This window comes from Metopolophium dirhodum, chromosome 5 (assembly GCF_019925205.1).
Source record: "Metopolophium dirhodum isolate CAU chromosome 5, ASM1992520v1, whole genome shotgun sequence".
Lineage (NCBI taxonomy): Eukaryota > Metazoa > Arthropoda > Insecta > Hemiptera > Aphididae > Metopolophium > Metopolophium dirhodum.
In genome coordinates, this window is record NC_083564.1 from 17,167,899 (window position 1) to 17,188,379 (window position 20,481).

At 30.5% G+C, this 20,481-nt stretch overlaps 1 protein-coding gene across 1 annotated transcript; it reads right to left on the bottom strand.

Annotated features, from left to right (window-relative positions):
- Positions 1 to 18,779: 18,779 nt before the first annotated feature.
- LOC132945590 (uncharacterized) lies at positions 18,780 to 19,502 on the bottom strand. Its single transcript, XM_061015362.1, has 2 exons — positions 18,856 to 19,502; positions 18,780 to 18,795 (listed from the first exon to the last, which is right to left on the bottom strand). Exons 1-2 carry the CDS (start codon positions 19,500 to 19,502, stop codon positions 18,780 to 18,782), a joined length of 663 nt encoding a protein of 220 aa, XP_060871345.1.
- Between the last annotated feature and the right edge of the window lie 979 nt (positions 19,503 to 20,481).

Sequence of the window (20,481 nt, forward strand, 5' to 3'; positions counted from 1 at the left end):
AGAAACAATTTAATTGGTTATGTGCACATCAATTCCATTAAACTGTGGATTTCGTGTTTTTCTTGTCCTGGTTATATAGTTTATGTCATAAGAGTATTAGAGACGAATAGACGATTAGGCGGTATTGAGTATAGAAAATAGACGTACGATAGCGAATCTATTCTCGAGATGCACGTCCGCTGCATATAACGTATTTGTCAATTATCATTATTTATTGGAAATCGCTGACTACTTCGCAACGAATCTCTACAAGCTCTTTCAGTACGAAAAAAATGTTGTGGTTCTTTTCCAAATATTTCTATAGCACTCCGAATAATACTCTTAATTCCAGCAACATCTGCTGGAGTTTTTCCAAATTGAAAATAATTAAAAACTACTTAAGGAGTAGGTACTTTATCAAAGTGTAAACTTTCAAGCTTAGCTACTCTATCGATTGAACAACAAATTACCGACTCATTAGATTTTATTTATTTATTTATTTATTTATTTATTTATCGACGCCTCAGGGGCATTAGTTTAGTACAGATTAAAATAATAGAAATTACATAATATTACAAGGTAAGAATAAAGTACATTGGTGCACGAATAAAGAATAGGCTAAAGAAAATATTAACAAGTACAATTTTATAGTTTTAGAATTAATGATTGCAAAGAATCGTTAAAAATATCAATATTTGACATATTATTAATAGATCGACAAGCACGATCAAGAGGGGCTGCGTAACCATAGTTAGTGGTGTGTAAATTCGTTTTAAAAGTTTGGGGGTTTCTAGAATAAAAAGAAGGAACGGCTAAAGATAATTTAGCAAGTAAATCAGGAGCATCAATATCATTGTTCAATAATTTGTAGATAAAGGTAACATCAAATTCAACACGTCTATCAGTTAGAGATTTAAAAGTATACGGGTTAATCCCACAACGAAATGTGCTTATTTTTATAAATTTATTTTGTACTTTATTTATACGATAAATATGTAATTGTTGATGGGGTGACCAAATAATAGCAGCGTATTCAAGTATTGAACGGACTAGTGACATATATAGAGTATTCAACGCGTTAATATTAGAGAAACCAATGGTGTTATGGTTTAAAAATCCAAGTATTTTATTGGACTTGTTACAAATGTAATTAATGTGGTCATTAAATGAAAGGTCGGAAGAGAAAATAACACCTAGATCTTTTATTGTGGTAACTGGGACAAGTTGATTGGAATTAATGGAATATTGGAAGTTAATATATGAACGAGTACGAAAAAACGATATATAATTACATTTGTTAATGTTTATTAATAAACCATTATCAGTGCACCATTTATAAAGTTTAACTAAGCAACTTTGTAAATCTAAGCAGTTAGATGTGTTATTTATAACATTAAAAATCTTCAAGTCATCAGCAAAGAGCAAGAATTTACAGTTAGAAAAGCATTGGGACACATCATTAATAAAAATGTTAAATAGCCACGGAGAAAGGTGGCCACCTTGCGGGACACCCGAGGTAACGGAAATGGGAAAAGAAGAATGGTTATTAATTTTTACAATTTGGGTACGGGAGGAGAGATATGATTTGAACCATGTTAATAATGGATCCGATACACCATACAGTTTTAACTTATTTACGAGGGAAGTATGATTAACGCTATCAAATGCTTTTTTGAGGTCAGTGTATATAACATCAACTTGTAAACCTGATTCAATTGCCTCTAACAGAAAAGAATGAAAGGATAAAAGGTGTGTTACCGTAGATCTACCAGGTCTAAACCCGTGTTGCTCATTAATAAAAACATTTTTGAAATAGTAGTTAATTTTTGAAGCAAGTATTTTATCAAAAAACTTAGGGATTGCAGATAAAATGGAAATAGGTCTATAGTTTTCGACATTTGATCTGGCACCAGATTTAAAAATAGGTTGAATGTAGCTAGATTTCCATAATGTAGGAAAAGAGCTAGTAGATAAAGATAATTTGAATAATGTATAGATGGGTAGTGCTAATGAATAACGGCAATTACGTAATAGTATAGGAGGTATCCCATCAGGACCATATGAACACTTAGGTTTAAGAAAACTTAAACCTTCAAAAATATCACCTAGCGTAAATTCAATATTATTAAGATTAACAGTATTAAAATTAGAAAAACTAGATAATGGTGTAAGTGGGCTATTAATGGGTCTAAAAACAGAGCTAAAATAGTTACCAAAAAGATTAGCAATATCTTGGCTTGAATTGGCAGATACTTCGTTGAGAAACATGGCTTGAGGGATAGAGCTATCTTGTTTTTTAGAGCGGACAAAATTCCAAAAACGTTTTGGGTAATAATAAATCCGATTGGATGTGATTAAGATAACTATTATATGCGTTATAAGATTCAATTTTGATTTGTTGCCGTAATAGTTTAAAAGTATTGAAATCATTAGGATTATTATAACGTTTGAAAGTTTTATGTGCAATTTTTTTTTTGATAATTAAACATATTAAGTACTTGCTATACCAGGAGGGGAAATTAGTTTTTTTTGGAGTAATTTTAGGAACGAAATATTCAATCAGAGTGTTAAGTGTTGAGTAAAAACATGAAGTGGCTATATTAATGTCCGGACTGCTTAAAATGTCGTTCCAATTACAAGAATTAAGAGCGTACGATAAGCCACAAAAGTCAGTTCGGTTAAAATCGAAATAACTTGGAATTGGGTCCGAATTACTACAACACGTAGAAATATTAAAGCTAATGTACAGAGCAGGGTGATATAACGTGTCTAAAGGTAAAATAGCTTTATCAGCGTCATTAAGAACACAAACATTTGGAATGTTAGAAAATATTAAATCAAGTAATGAGCCCGATAAATTATACCATCTATTAAATTGTCGACAGTTGGGATAAGCGAATTCATCGATAACGGTTGCTGCCTGATTATAGATATTACCGTGGCACTTAACATAGTCCTTATGAACAACCCAGTTTAATTTAGGTAGATTAAAATCACCGCAAATAATAATTTCATAATCAGGATGTGATGATACAATTAAATTTAAAGCGTTAAAAAATGAAACGTAACTATCATTGTTACTATTGGGTGGAAAATAAACACCAGCGATTATTAAGTCTTTATTATTAACACGGACGTGAATAAATAAGTGTTCAAAATTTGGAGTATAAAGTGCATTTAAACGTTTGGAAAAAAATTTTTTTTTTACACAAATTAAAACTCCGCCACCAAGGTTAACGCCAGAATTTGTATAGTCACGATCACATCTATAGATCTCAAACGAGGAAAAACCAAGTTCAGATGATAAGAAGTTACTATTTAAACTAGTCTCAACAATTACATAAAAATCCAAAGTAAATAACGGTTCATTGATACGTAATAAATCTAACTTTGTACGCAACCCCCTAACATTTTGAAACAAGCCATCAATATGTTTGCATTTAAATTTAGATGAATTAATATTATTATTTATAAAAGTATTATCTGTATGTGTAAAACCTGAGGCAGTATTTAGTTTTTTTGTAGAATAGTTGGAACTCCTTTGATATAGCCGATGTAAATGTTGTTTTCACCATTGTTTTTACGTATTGAAAGTTGTTCACGTACTTTATTGTAGAAACTGCGTTGTGAAGTGGTCCAATCAACCGTTACGTGGATAAATTTCTTGTCAGGTAGATTCCGGAGGCGATTTTTTGACTTAAGTATTAACCCAACGTCAGATTTTTTTTCACATGTGATCTTTATCGGTCGAGGTTTTGGTCCACGTTTACCTAGGCGGACTATTAGTGAAGTAGCGATAGGGGCATCAATTTTAGCAAAAATGTCGTTAACTAATGAGGTGTCATCGACATCATTAATCGACTCGGGTACGTTAAATGAAATTATATTTTTTTCACGAGATTGGCGATCATGTAGTTCGTTAAACATGTCAGAATAAGAAACGAAGGCATTAGAAGTTGGATTTGATTCTAATTTGACGATTCTTGATTCAAGTAAGCATAATTTTTCTTGAAAACGAGAATTTTCAGCTACAACCCGGTCTAATTTTTCATTGGTAGAATTTAATAGGTCGAACAATTTTTCAATTTTAGAGAGTAAATCGAAATTAGAAGGAGAGCAAATACTGCATTTCCAAGAAGATGCGTTTTTAGGAGAGGATCCAGTAGTAGTAACGCAATTACTATGAGCTGTAGTTTTCTTACAGGCACAACAAGTTAAATAGGTAGTTCTACGGTTAATAGCCGATGAGCAAATTAAGCAAGTGAGAGGCATTATGAAAAACCGAACTATAATTAACTAGATAAAAACGTATCGATAACGGACGTAATCACAACGGGAAAAGACCGAACGTCTTACCTGTACGACGGTTAGAACTGTACTTCATTTTAATGAAATGATTGCAATTTTTGCTGCGGCCAATGTTAGAAAAAAACAATTTTGAAATTTTAAAATCGTGAGTGTTTTTTTAAATTTTTGTGTAAAACTTGTGTAATGATTATCGTCATCGACATCGTACATTACTCCCTACGTTGATCACGGCTAATATGCTGAGTGTTAGTAATGACAAATGTGTATATATGTATGAAATATATATTATGCTGACGCGATGTTTAGCTCACATCGTGTAAATAACCGACCGGGACGCCTGGCGGTAGTGAGTTATGATAGAGTCTACAGTGAGGTAGTCGATAAAGTATATAGTCGGCGGTTGATATTTGGATGGTCAAGAATGAAGAGTCATAGTCGGTGGTCGATAGTGGAACTCGAGGGCTGACAACGACCTGAAGAGGACCTGCGGACGACCAGCTCAACCCACATTTGGACATCGGCATCCACGACACGCCATGGCCCGATCGGTAGCCCGGAGTTATAATTTATAAGTAAACTTTCGTTGCTGTAACTTGTAGTAGATAATAATAATACATTAACATTCAGATATACATATATATATATATTACGTTGAGTACTTTGCTTCACATAAAAAAATTTACGCTTTGCACATTATACGAAGTCGAATGTTTAAGTAAAGATGAATTTAATGCACTAACACCAGAAGAAAAAAAAATTTGAATTCATAATATCTCAGAAAACGGTATCGTGGATACTTTTGTTAGATAAATCTGAAGTAGTGGGTTTTTTTAAAATTTTGTAACATACATTGTGAAGAATCGTCAACCCTCGTACACTTAAGGGATCTCGCGAAATCAGCAATAAAAACTTTTAGAGTTTGACTTCTTTAGATAATTATAACGATAGTACTGCAGATCTTACCTTTACTGAAAATAATTAATCATTAGATTTCAATAATAGCCAGAAAAATCATTGTGAAAATAATATTAGCGAACCAGACTCACAGGTAGAATTAGAAAATAAAGGTACCGATACGGTTGGACCTAAAGACGTGGCCCAACAGTTACAAAATCTCTTAATAGACCAATCACTTTCACCAATTAAAAATACTGAGCAGCCGAATAATTTAAAATTTGAATCTGTAGAGGTAAATCAAAATAATAAATTGGACGCGAGTTCAAAAATTGATAATATAATTAAATTAAAAACGAAAAATAAAATGGCAAGACCTCAACAATTTGTACCTAATATTTTCAACGGATCGGGCGATGAATGCGTTTTAGAATTTTTCGAGTACTTTAACGTGGTAGCTACTGCCAATGAGTGGTCTCCGCAAATAAAATTAACTTACTTGCCATTATATTTAAAACATTCCGCTTATAAATTATACAAGACATTAACAATTAATAACTTAAATCCGACTTTTGATGAAATAGAACAAATATTTAAGGAAAAATTTGCATCGCCGGCTAGGAATCGTATGTTAAGAAACAAATTACGAAATAAAAAATTAAAATCAACAGAAACAATATCGGAGTTCTAAGCAGATATTTTATACTTAATCAGTCAAACAAATTGCACCATCCCTGAGACCGAGAAAATCGATATAATATTAAAGGCACTAACACCAGAATATTATAACACCGTAACTATTATGAATAATGACACTTTAGATAACTTGGAAATTAATTTAAAGAAAATAGAAAATTCGAAATTGATGCACACAGATTTTCAAAATATAAGTTCTGTAGATATTGACACTCTTAGGAAAGAAAATGAATTTTTAAAATCTAAATTAAATAATATTAACAATGGTAATAGATATTTTAACCAGAAAAAGAAATGTAATAATAATATGCATGTGAATAGTCCTAGCCCATATCACAATCTTCAAAATAATCCAAACAATGCATTCAATAATAATATGTGCAATTACGACCCATGGAATAATTTTAGCGAGCTGTGACAATTTAACTATTTATCTAAAAATAAAACCTAAAAGGGCGGTAGATCAAAGTAATCGTATATAGTAAGAACCACGTAATAATTTCGTTAATAATAAAACTAGCAGATGCGCTGCCGTATTACCTAAAAATATAACACTAATTTAGGCGGTGTAAATGCGTATACATAATCGTATATCATAGTACGCGCCACGTATCATTAATAGTAATAGTAATAGCGTATGCGCTGCGTGTGTAGTAGTACAAACGAATAACGAGCGCGCGACCATGAACGGCATGCGTCAATCTATATATGACTACTTATATAAATAACTCGCATAAAATGTCCATATAAAATCGTGAGTATTATGGAATAAAGCACCGCGCGTGTACAGTAATAGCATATATATATGTTCAACTTCCTGCCGGGCGCGAGCGCGTGCCGAGGACACAGATGACCATATACGGTTATCCAGAAATAAGTAGGGACAGGGACAGACCCATCGAGGAGAACTCAGGGACAAGCGTTCATCAGACGAACAACCAACGAGCTTAGGAGCAGTCATCAGAATTATTGTCACATCTCGCTAGTTTCATCCGTATATTTGGACTTAGAGTAATTTTTACATAATCTATCACAGTTGAAAAAGTTAAATAAAATTAAACATATTATACTAAAGACTCGAGATTTACATTTATTCCATCTTCTTCAAATCCTATTGACTGGGGCACGTTACATAATAACAATAATGGTTATAGTAATCAAAAACAGAATTCAAATAATTGATTTAATCCAAACAACAATTTTAATAATCAAATGTATAATGCAAATGATTCATTTATTCCAAACAATTTTGTTAATAATCAAAATTATCGCCCAAATAATACTTTTTATCCAAATAATAATAACAACACAAATAATGAAATTAGACCGAATCAATATAATATAGATCCTAATAAACACTTCCATCGAAAAAATACATATAACCCTCCAAATCATTTTAATAGTCATAATGGATATACACAACCAAAGTGGAATGATAGGTATAGAAATATGCCTAACCAAAAAAGTCAGCAATATTATAAAAATAATGTATATAATAGTAATCAAGGTGCAAATTTTAACGTACAAAACGTAAGCCAAAATTATCAAAATCCATCGCATGCTATACAATGGTATTAGTCAAAATAATGTAGACGTAAATAATGTGATGAATCAGCACGCTATCGGTCAGGTGCCTGATAATGATACACGTAATTTGAATAAAACATATTTTCATAATAATCAAAAAAACTATTAAGGCAAGAGAGAGTGGTTAGACTCCCTCTGTGCCAGCAAAAAAATTCTAACGATAACATTTCTAGTACAACATTGTTGGAAACAATAATAACGAAAAAATATGAAAATGACGAAACCTTATTTCCAATTTCAAAACAATTAAAAAACTTAAAAATTAACGATAAGCATAATGAAATTGATATTAATAAAAACACTGACATAGACGATTATAATATATGGTCATGAGTGACCATAATATTCATCACAATTTCCCAAGTAAAAATTTAGTAACTGTTGAACAGCAAAAAAATAATGACAATACGATATAAAAATGTATAACGACGTGTAATCCGACCTCGCTTCCGGCAGCATTCAAACCAGGTCAAAGACTTGAGGTAGTAGGCAAAATTGAAAACGTAGAACATAATTTTGTAATAGACACAGGGGCCACTGCGTCTATAATTAATGCTGACAATTTACCAGTAGGAATCACTCCAAAGGCAATCGATTGCGTAAAGTAAATTACGGCAAACGGAACCGATTTAGAACTACTTGGTATTATTAATACAATTGTTGTGTTCGAAAATATTAAATTCCCTATTAAATGTGTTATGATTTGGTATTATTAAACATAGGAAGTAAGTAAGGATGTAGCAGTTAGTAAACAAATTAGAAATGTAGTATTTATAAAACATTTAGAATTATGAAATGAAATGATTATTGTAAATTAGTGTAAACAGGTACAATCCCGAAACTGCGAGTAAGCACTTTTTATATAGGAGGGATTGTCCTACAGAAGTTTAGATATAAGGAACGTGAAGATTGTAAGACAGTCAGTGGAGAATGGAGATAGTGCCATTGACTGTACATGTTCAGAACGCAATAAACTTTATTAATTGAATATTTGAACGTGTGTTTGTTACTTTATTTACTAAATCTATATACAAACTCCACAAGTACGAGGCTACGGTCATTTTGTAACATTGGTGGCAGCGGATCAAAAGAACCATTAATTCAAACGAGGCGCGTTCATTCAATCAGGGTGAGTTAAATTGTTATTGAACCAGTCAAGGTGCATAATTCCAGTCAACTACGGATCATTCCACTCAAGTACAGAGCATTTCATTCAACTACAGAGCATTTTCATTCGACTACAAGGCATTCCAGTCAACTACAGAGCATTCCAGTCAACTACAGAGCATTCCAGTCAACTACAGAGCATTCCAGTCAACTACAAAGCATTACAGTCAATTACAGAGCATTCCAAACAAATTCAGCATTCAACTTTTTCAAGGCAACAGAGAAACAACTTCGATAATGTTAAATTTATTGGTATTGTAAGTTTGTTATTTTTATATATTGTATTGTAAGTATATCTATATTTTTCTATTTATATTTAATTAATGAGCGACGATAGTGGTAGTACTAGTAGCGTAACACAGAGCGATAGTGAAGACAAAACATTTGTCCCAGATAGGTCATTTGATTCAGATGATAGTAGAGCAAGTCAAACGACATTAGGTAGGGATAGTGTTAGTAACCAAGTAGAAAATACAGTGCAGAATCAGAGTACTTTATTAGAACTTCGAAATCCTGACACCGGTAGAAACACATTACATTTGCCAATACAGCGTAGACGGTTAGGAGTACCAGCAGAATTAAGTTCAAACATTGTTAAGGAAGATATTTCTTTTGATAGTAGTACTGAATCATACAGTTTTGTACCAAATTTGAGTCAATCAAGTACTGAATTAGTAAATATGAGTGTAATTACTTCTTTAGAGGCAGCATTTCGAATATTACCAAAGTTTGACAAACAAGACTCTGAAGGCTTACATAATTTCATAAAGTCATCAGAATTTGCTTTTTCATGCATTAGTGAGGAGTTAAAACCCATAATATTTGGGGCAATAGTTGCAAATTTAACAGCAAAAGCAGCTCAGGTTGTCCGATTTAAAAAAATAAATTCATGGGAAGAATTGAAAACACAGTTGAAAAATTGTTTTGAACCACAACATACTTCCACACATTTGATGTTAGAATTGACCACAACTCGTCAGAAATATGATGAAGAAATTAGTACATTTTATAGCCGGTTAGAAAAGCTATTTCATTTGACGTTGAATGTTCAAACCAAAGATAAAACTGCAGCAGTGGCAGAAATCATAGAGGGAATTTTAAAAACTCAAACATTAAGTATTTTCATTGAAGGACTAAGACAACCTATAAAAATGTTAGTAAAGGCAAGTCGTCCGAGTACAATAGAGGAAGCATTTGCGGTGGCTCAACAGGAGGAAACGTCATACAAATCAGATAAGGAAACACAATCAAAAATGCCGAAGCAAAATACAGCGAAAATTACATGTTTCAACTGTGGCAAAGTAGGTCACATGGCCAAGGTATGTAGGTCAAGATCAAATCATCAATTTATAAAACAGCCACAAGAGAATCAAAAGAACGGGGTTACGAATACTGGGCAAAATTCAAAACCAAACAATTGGTCAGCAAATATTCATCGGCAAACTGCAGAAAGTAATAGTGTGATTAATAACAAGACAATTGTTTGTAAATATTGTAAGAAACTAGGTCATGAAATTGGAGTATGCAGGAAATTAAAATACAACAATGAGAAAAGAGCTAGTCACGCAAATTCAAGTTCAATGTCAGAACCATCAACTTCGGGAAACGAGACAGGGTCGATTCAGAGCGGCGAACGATCGGTCCAGGAAATCAAAGCAACAGCCGTAACATTTCAAGAGCATTTAAATTAAAGGCTCAACTTTTTAAAGATCACATTATATGTCAGGCTACGGAATTCGTTAATCAGGAATCAAAATTTTTACTTGACACAGGGAGCGAAGTAAATATAGTAAAATTATTGTCATTAAAAGATGACGTAAAAGTTAACGAAAGAATTTTATATCGATTAAAAGGGATTAATGAATATTTTGTGAACACAATTGGGTCAGTAAATATAATGATAAATTTTGGAGAAGAAAAAAGACAAGTAAGGTTTCAAGTTGTTAATAATAATTTTCCAATACCTCATGATGGGATTTTAGGTAAGGAGTTTTTAGAGGATAACAAGATAGCAATTTATTATTCAAAAAATGAGATAACGTCAACACTTACTGAAGACAATTTTACAGTGGTAAATCAAGACATTCCGCATGTAGATAATTTAGACATTGCAGTAGTACCACCGAGATCGGAAATGATCATTCCAGTAAAAATTACAGATAATCAAATAAAGGAAAATGATACAGTGATTATATATTCACAAGTATTGCAAAATCGAGTTCAATTTGGTAATGTAATTACTAAAGTGAAAAATCGGCAGGTGTTAACAAAAATTGTCAATCAAAATGAAAATTCTATTAAGTTACAGCCAGTAGATTTGAATAATTTATTATATGAAAAATTTGAAGAAGCGAACATACAAGTGTGTAATAAAACTATAGGAAGTCGGAATAATGAAAATCGGTTACAGTTATTGGAGCAGTCGTTAAGATTGCAGCATCTCAATAAGGAGGAGTACCAATCATTAAAAGATATATTTAATCAGTATTCAGATGTTTTTTTATTAGAAGGTGACAGGTTGGACGGGACATCAGCAATACAACATAGAATTAGAACAACACCTGATATTCAACCAATTTATATTAAACCATATAGGTTACCAAAGAATCACAAAAAAGAGTATGAGCTAACCCCCACCAGATCAATAGTAACGAAAACATCGTATGATTTCATTCCGAGAGTGAACATAACGGCTAATATGAAACAATATCAAACTAATAGGATACAGGATGATTTTCCAAAAATAAATAATTCATATTATCCCGATTTTCATTCATTAGCAACTAACGCAAAACAATTAGATTTATTATTACAGTCACAAATAGATGATAGTATAGAATATGTAACTGTATCTAATATAACATACGTAACAGTAGGAATAGGTATAGGTATATTAGTGTTCATAATTGTAATAAGTAAGATAAGTTTTAAACTGTATAAACAAAATAAAGTGTCAATGAGTTATATAAAAGCATTGATCAATACAAAATCAGTAGACGACATACAATGCGTAGAAATTAAGTAGATTTAAGATGTAATTATATAATGATTTATGAATGTATAAAATATTTATTTTTATGAGGAAAAAAGAATGTAATAAGAAAATTGACTCATGAGGACATGAGCTTTCATTCAACAAGGGGAGTGTTATGATTTGGTATTATTAAACATAGGAAGTAAGTAAGGATGTAGCAGTTAGTAAACAAATTAGAAATGTAGTATTTATAAAACATTTAGAATTATGAAATGAAATGATTATTGTAAATTAGTGTAAACAGGTACAATCCCGAAACTGCGAGTAAGCACTTTTTATATAGGAGGGATTGTCCTACAGAAGTTTAGATATAAGGAACGTGAAGATTGTAAGACAGTCAGTGGAGAATGGAGATAGTGCCATTGACTGTACATGTTCAGAACGCAATAAACTTTATTAATTGAATATTTGAACGTGTGTTTGTTACTTTATTTACTAAATCTATATACAAACTCCACAAGTACGAGGCTACGGTCAACCGACTTGTAACAAATGCATGGTAGTTAGGAACTTAGTTGGACCTAGTTTAATAGGTACAGACTTTTTAAAATCGTCGGGTGACGGATTTTGTGCAATATATGCGTTGACAGTAATGTTGGCGCACGAACATATTTATGTAACAGCAGAAACCATTTCCCATTTACATGACTTAAATTTACATGAAAAACCAATTTGGTTAGACGGTGAGGACGTAGCAGCAGTAGCTGATTTTTATAATTTCAATTTAATAATCATATGCCCAAATTACGAAAATTCTAACAAAACTGCAGGTCTAGGGTTTTATAAACTAGGTAGGAATTTCAAGTAGTTTTTTTTGAAAATGATCATTGGACACCAGGATGCTATGACAAAAATAATGATAATCCCGACCTAGAAATGACACAAGTTACTTATACGCATGATTTTCGTTCTCTTCATACTTCTCGCGCTTTACTAAGGGAAAGGAAAATTTTAGGAGCAATCAAGTTACCCGAAACCGAAAAATAAACAATGAAAACGACTTGAAACGCGCTAATTGTCCATTGACCGAAGTTCGCGAAGTAAAACACATTTTATTAAATTCAAACAATCCAAATATTCTTTGCCAAGATAGAAATATAAAACCTTATACGACATTTAAAAAGATCGATCGAAATTTACCAAATGATTACGATGAAAATAGTAAAATTGAATTTGATATTAATCCAAATCTGGACAAAACACAGAAAAGTAAATTATTGTCCTTGCTACAAAAATACGAGTCAGTTTTCTCAAAATCTAAATGGGACTTAGGAGATTCAAAAACTAAACCAGTAAACATTTTTTTAACCAAAAATTTTCCAATAAATCTCCCAAATTTTAAGTTGAGTAAGTTTGAGAGGGATGAAATCGAAGAACAAACACAAGAAATGCTTAAAGCAGGTATAATTGAACCATCGAATTCACCATACTCATTTCCAATTTTTTTAGTACCCAAAGGCAAACCACAAGGTTAGAAAAATCACCAGCACAATATAGAATGGTATTAGATTATAGAAAATTAAATAACATCACTATTAAAGAATCTTTTCCACTTCCAGTTATTCAAAGTATTTACGACTGTCTGGCGGGAAATAAATTTTTTTCATGTATGGACGCGATGTCAGGTTTCCATCAACTTAAATTAAGTGAAAAAGCTAAAGAGCTAACAACGTTTTGTACAACAACCGGGAAATATCAATTTAAACGTATTGTAACGTGCTGCCCCTTCAGAGATTCACTATGTAGATGATTTGAAATAATAGTAGTCAAATTAGATATATAAATGTGATGTTTTTATTATAACAAAATGAAATATTGTATAGTATCGTCGTGGTAATAGTAGTAGTGGTCGTCCTGTATGTGGCTATTGGCGTGAAGTTGCTTCTGCGCTGCTGGTCCAGGTACATCTGTCTTTACTGTGTTCCCAGGCCTCCTATATATGATGTCGGTTCCTTTGATGGATCCTGCGCGTGGACAGGTTGTCCTTGAGGTGGATGTAGCTGGTTCGATAAGTTGTTATTCTCGCAACCACCGCCTCGTAACTTGTTGTTGTCGCTCCCCTTGATTAGATTGCCAAAATAGAATGTGATTTCTAACTATGAGGTTACGTCTAGGAGATCATAACAACTCAAGGAGAACTGCCTCTCCGAGTAGAATAGTACTTATACACTAATACGTGAATTGATTACCTACATATATATTATATTAGAACGTAAAGCTATTCCTTTACACCTCCCTGCCAAAAAAAAGATTATTAGCCTGTAAGGTTAAGAATCTTTAACAATAATATTTAAGTTCAATAGTCAACAGTAGTTGATTTTACAATTTGGTATACATTTACATTTACAATTTGTTGTAATATTTACATTCCATTACAATCTTGTTTATAACAAGTTACAATAATTGATATATATATGTTTTACATTCACAATTTTGTTATAATAGGTTAGGTTTTTTCGCTGATTTGGCAATACCTTGTATCTGACATTTCAGTAATTGTTCAGGAGGCACATAAAACCATTTTATTTTGTTTGTAAAATAGGAAAAACCTCAAATCTTTAATAGTTACTAAAAAAATATAATTCAATCACTAATTTTTAATTATTTCAATTAATTTCATTAGTTTTAATTTTTTTAGTGCAGATACGTGTTATTCCAACAAAAAAAGTTTTACAAGGTATTGCATTATGACGATACAAGTTATTTCAAAAGTTATAAATGTACTTACGTGGTATAAATTGATATTATTATGTAATTATTTTTTTTTTGTATTTTACAATTTATATTTTATCTGACTAATTTTAAATTCTTTTATTTATACAAACTATGAATTAATTAGAAAAAATATAAAAAAAAAAAAATGAATCAATTAATTCTTTAATTTTGAAATTCACTTTTTTATTGATTCTAATATGATTATTAGAAATTGCACAGTTTTCTTTAACATTTAGACAGTTTTTTTAGTCAAACAATACAGTATAACAACAAAATTAAAAAAATACAAATATCAAAATTCTGTTGATATTAAAACAACAAATAAATTATTTTGTGCTTACACCACTCACTTTATTAGAAACAAAATATACTTTAAAACTAAAAATATTAAATCATTATTAGGAATTTCACCGCTTACTTTTACATTAAGAGTCTTTTCTTTTTAATACATTTCATAAAAAAACTTAAAACTCAAAAAAGTTAACTTTTTTCTTTATAAGACTTGAAATTATCAAACACTATACTAAAACAATAAAATTTAACAACTTTATTCAATGTGTAAAGAACAAAATAAACTGAATAAACTAAAAATATTAATACTTAAAAGAAGCTAGACATTTTCAAATTTCTTGAACTTTCCTCTGCTTATATGAAGCTGCATGAGGTAACGTATCATAAAATGAATGTGTGTCAATTGGTAATACATGTTTTAGTTTCTGTAAATCAGTCCATTTAGATAATGTTAATGGCAATTGGCTACTGTATAGTTTTTCATAATCCTCAGTTAACTTAAAATATTTATTTCTAGGTAAAGGTAACATTTCATAGGAATCGGTGAATACAGTTTTAAAATAAATCATTTTAGTAGCAGGATCATACTTTAAACATCTCAGGTCTCTGACTTCTGGATCTCCCTTACCTTTACCTGGTCTGATAGAAGAATACGTTTGGTTTTTTTTATAATCATTAAAAAATTTATGGTCTAAAAGAGTAGCTTTATATGGAGAAGGGTTAACTCTAGCTTCTTTAGTAACTCAAATGAAGTCTGATGGTAAATGTATTTCTGTATTTTTTAATTTCCGTTCAATACAACTGTGGACACTATCACAACTCATCTGCGTGTGACCTTTATCCAAAAATTTTTGTTCTTTAACTACATTATTGAGAACAGCAAAGTTTAAAAGTGCATTTGACAAGACAGAATTCCTGTTTTGATATCCACAGCCATCAGAGTAAAGAATTATATCTTTTTTATTACCGTTGTTATCCTCGTCAATACAATAAGTTTTGAGATTATGAATGATTATACTAACAAATACTGAAGCTTCAAGTTCTCCTTCACACTCATTCCACCAGTAATTGTGACAGTCATGTTCATTACCTACATTGTATAGTGTGAAGTTATGCACTTTTAGCTTCATTGAATAGTAAAGAGCACTTGCGTTCATGGCCGGACATAACTTTACGGCTTGTACATCCATGGTAAAAACAATTTTTTCTAGATTTCTAGCTTTTTCTGTATCAATATCTAATTGTACTCTTGCCATGTTTTTATTCAATATGTGTTTATGATACACTTCTTCAGACACTTGATGTGTTTTAAAAGAACAGAATATATCACATTGGTCTTTTCTAGGTCTGTATAATGAAAAATTCTTTGATTTTAAATATTTAGAAAAACAACTCCTACTTACAGGTTCAATTTGAAACTCTTTGGTTTCTTGTAAATATAAATTATATAGTTGTTGTTTCGAATCAAATGGTCCCTCTAAATAAAGCCTCTTACTTTCTTTTCTGCAGTAGTGACTTTCCATTGCTGGAAGTCTGGAGAACCAGGTAGTAAAATGATTGTACCTAACTGTAAATGATGTTTTGAGTCTTGGTACTTAATTTTCAGAATCTTTTTTATTTTGATTATTAGTTTTAAATGTTTTAATATTTTTAGGAGATAATTCTTCGGACAACTTCAACCAGTTGTGTACCATCCAATCACTAAGATCCAATGTTGCTAAGAACATCTTTTTGCAAACAAGGAGTTTTTTATCATTTACATCTCTTAAATGATACTTAAACGAAACAGATCTCCTGCTGTCAGTATCTTCACCTTTAGTTTTTCGTTTAGTATCAACTTTTTCTACTAAATTAATAATATATGATTTTTTTACTTCCCAAGTAGTAGACCAAAAACATGCAAATAGGTTAGATCTGTCTTCTTCAGAAAAAAGATTACATTTTTTAGATTTTTGACACACACTGGAGTTACAACGTGGTTTGACCTTCCTATTTTCTCTATCAATGTCTTGAAACACTGTTTTTCCTAGTCTATGATATCCAATATATTTTTTACCATACATTCTTTGATTTTTGGCAGTAATGCGTTTCATTTCTCCAGTCTTTTTGTTTCTACTATCACTTTATTGATAACTAACTTCAGTGTGAGTTATATTTTCATTTTGTATAACTAATTCATTTATTCCTGTGTTTACATATTCAACGTCACCAAACTGAGCCATCATTTCAATGCCATCAATATTTATACTTTCACATGAAACTTAAAAAAGATTTAAAAATTGTTTTATTTAACTATTATATTCAATTCAAGTCATATTATACCTAATGTTTTTTTGTAACATTTCAAAGTGAAATTACCTTTGACTAGAGAACTATGTTGCATAGAATCACTTTGTTGATCACTAACTTCATTGTGAGTTATATTTTCATTTTGTATAACTACTTCATTTATTCCTCGGTCTATATATTCAACGTCACCAAACTGAGCTATCATTTCAATGCCATCAATATTTATACTTTCACATGAATCTAAAAAAAATGTAATTCAATTAAAGTTATATTTTATTGTTATATTTCAAAGTAAAATTACCTTTGACTGGAGTATGTTGCATAGAAGGATCTCCTATTATAGATTGTGAAGACTTTAGACTGCTATTGCTTACATTTTCACTATTATACAAAACTGAAAATAATAATCAATCAATCATCAATTCAACTTTAACAATGAAATGCATGTAAAGTTAAATAATAAATCTCTATAGTAAAAAATAATCTACCTTAGAATTTAAAAGTTAGTACCAAAAAAAAAAAATGTGGTTTTAAATAATATATTATTTTATTCAGAACTAACTTCTGACTTGTTATTTAAAAATGTAATTTCTATAGTGAATAATGGCATGTTTAAATTAAATATTTAAAATAATACACAATATTATAACATCAACTACACTATTATATTAAATTAATTTAGTATTACATTACCTACCTTCATTAACTGCAGTAATTTCTGAAGAGTTGTTACATGCATCATCACTGTCACATAACATTAAAAATTCTTCGTTTAAATTATCATTGAACTCATAATCATTATTAGGATTTCTTGGCACTTCAATAATAATTGGATTAGGATTTCTAGCAATGCTCAACATCATTTTTGTCCGCCTCTTCCACATTTTGGGTTTTTACCAAAGTACTCTTGTTACATCAAGACAATTAAATTTAACCAAATTTTGTACTTACCACCTACTAGTATAATATGATATTGAGTACAACAATTAAATAACAAAATCACAATAAAATAATGGAAAATAATATGAATCAATCAATAAACAACAATAGGCGTGTGTAGATACGAGTAATTATAAATCATTTTCTGATACAAGTTATTACTCTAACGTATTTTCCCAGAATATCAGTAACCATATTATATTTTAACCTCAAATAGTTTTTATTCTCCTTGGAATTCTGAATTGAATGATACCAAAATGTCAAAATCGAAAAATTGTCAGATACGAGGTATTGCCAAATCAACGTCATGTTTTATGACATTTTACAATTATAATGTAACTTACAATATTTATTTAATTACATTTTGTTTTTATTTTTTTTTTACATAATAAGATAAAATTTTGAATACCTGAAATTATAATATTAGAAGTGTTAAAGTGTTAGTCAATTATATAAGTTTATATTTACCCTTTTAATTACAATATTTTTTTAGTGATAATAAATCTTCCACCAATTGATAAGTTATGTGAATAATATAATAAACTGTTACAAATATATGTCAACATAATTTCATTTACTTAGGATATTCGAGTATATAGCTTGGATCTCTTGTTTTTTCTATTAATTTAAGTAATTCCTTACATTCTCCGTTACAATGGTCATTCATAAAGAGTTTAATATTTCTGGTTATCTTATTTAATTTTTTGAAATCATAACGTTTGTTTAATCTTTTGTTTGCTTTTAATATGTGCCAGTTAAAGCATACTGGTTCCATCTTATTATTTTAAGTTTATAAATATGTACTTCGGTGCTTAATATTTTTTTTAATTCTTTGATAAATCTAAAATAATATAATTGTGTTAAGTCTACGTAATTACCTTCACCGTGAATTTATCCTAAAAAAATCTATATATATATATATATATATTTTTGTTATTTTTTCCTATATTTTCCACCTATATAAATATATTGGCCTTATTTTCACGACTACATAGTCAAAAACGCATTTGGTTAAAATTACATCAGCAATTGGATCGTGACAATGCGTGATATGATGATCCGTATTGCACACCAATCCATGTGCTTCCAATAAGTTTAACATCCTGCCGTTTTTATTAAGTTTTCCTATGTACCCTGAATATAAAGTTTCCCTTGTTTCTATGTTAGTTAGTTTTAAATTAAATTCATCATTATTCCTATCAATATAATAATATGCTGTTATGTTTAAAAACGCTAGAATACCCCTTAACCTTAATCTTTTTACAATTGTTAGATCTGTCGTTCCATTCCAAAAAACTATTATTGGCTCCCTGCTATCGATGTGCAAATATTTCTGTAGGTATACCGTTGACAAAGTCGACTCCCCCTGATGGTTTATACTTTTGTATAATTGGTCCAACAATGGTGTGGTCAAGTTCGGTTTATTCCGGAATACCCTTTTGATTGTTTGCACAACTTTTCCCAAGTCACGGCGCCGGAACCTCCTTAACTTATCGTCTTGCGTAAGTACAAGAGGATTCCCCTCCAGTTTCATCGGTTTATATTTTTCTAAACTGTCGGAGATGGCGCCGGATACCAATAATATTTCGGTCTTATTGATCATAGTGAATTCGAAATCCATAATGAAAAAACGGATTTGAGAGCTAGAATATATAAAATATTAATTTTATACATATTATTATTATTTTAATTACATATTACTACTAAATTTAATTTTCCTGTGTTGTTGTTATTGTGTTTATTCTTCGAATAGTTGGTCCGTTGATAATATACGACGTGCGATTAGTTGTTCTAAAATCATGCCTACTTCTATACAGATTGAACTATCTGCCCTAGGGTTATCAATAACTGCGTGTATAAATGCAGTTACCGGTACCATAGCTTGACTTAGAACACGTTGTGTAAACGGCATAGTCATTCTCCTATTAGCCTCTAGAACATGTCGCTTAAAACATCCTACACAAATCATATCCCTATGAACAAACTGGTTGTGCTGCCCGGTTAGTAATTAGTTTTTCAATTCTCTGAAAAAGTCTATTGCTTGTAGTGTTAATGGTAACTCTGCCGACAATGGTATGTTTTCGTTCATTTTTGTTCCTGTTAAGATCTTTATATACTAAATTGTTACGTGTATTTATATTTCGTTTCATCTTCTTATACTCTGAAATAGTTAAAATTGTACCTATTACTTATTACGATAGTTACGTTATTATTACTAACTATTCTAATTGCCATTAATATTACTTATGAAATATTATTTTTACGTATTATTATTTCTTATTTGTACGTATCTATAATTTATATTATTATTTATTTTATTTTATTAATATTTATTTATATTATTTTTTTTTTTTGATTTATTCTTATTTATTTATTTATTTTTGTCTTTATTTATTTTATTTTGTTTATTATTTTTTTTATAAAAAGAAATCGGCGTTAATAATACGTCTATTAATTAATTGATTTAATATTGCACCTATAGTTAAACAAATTGATCTATTCGGACGTGTACGGTTACAAAATGGATGAAGATAAATGGTCAAAGGAATCATCACTAAGTTTAATTCCTCTTCCGATAGTGG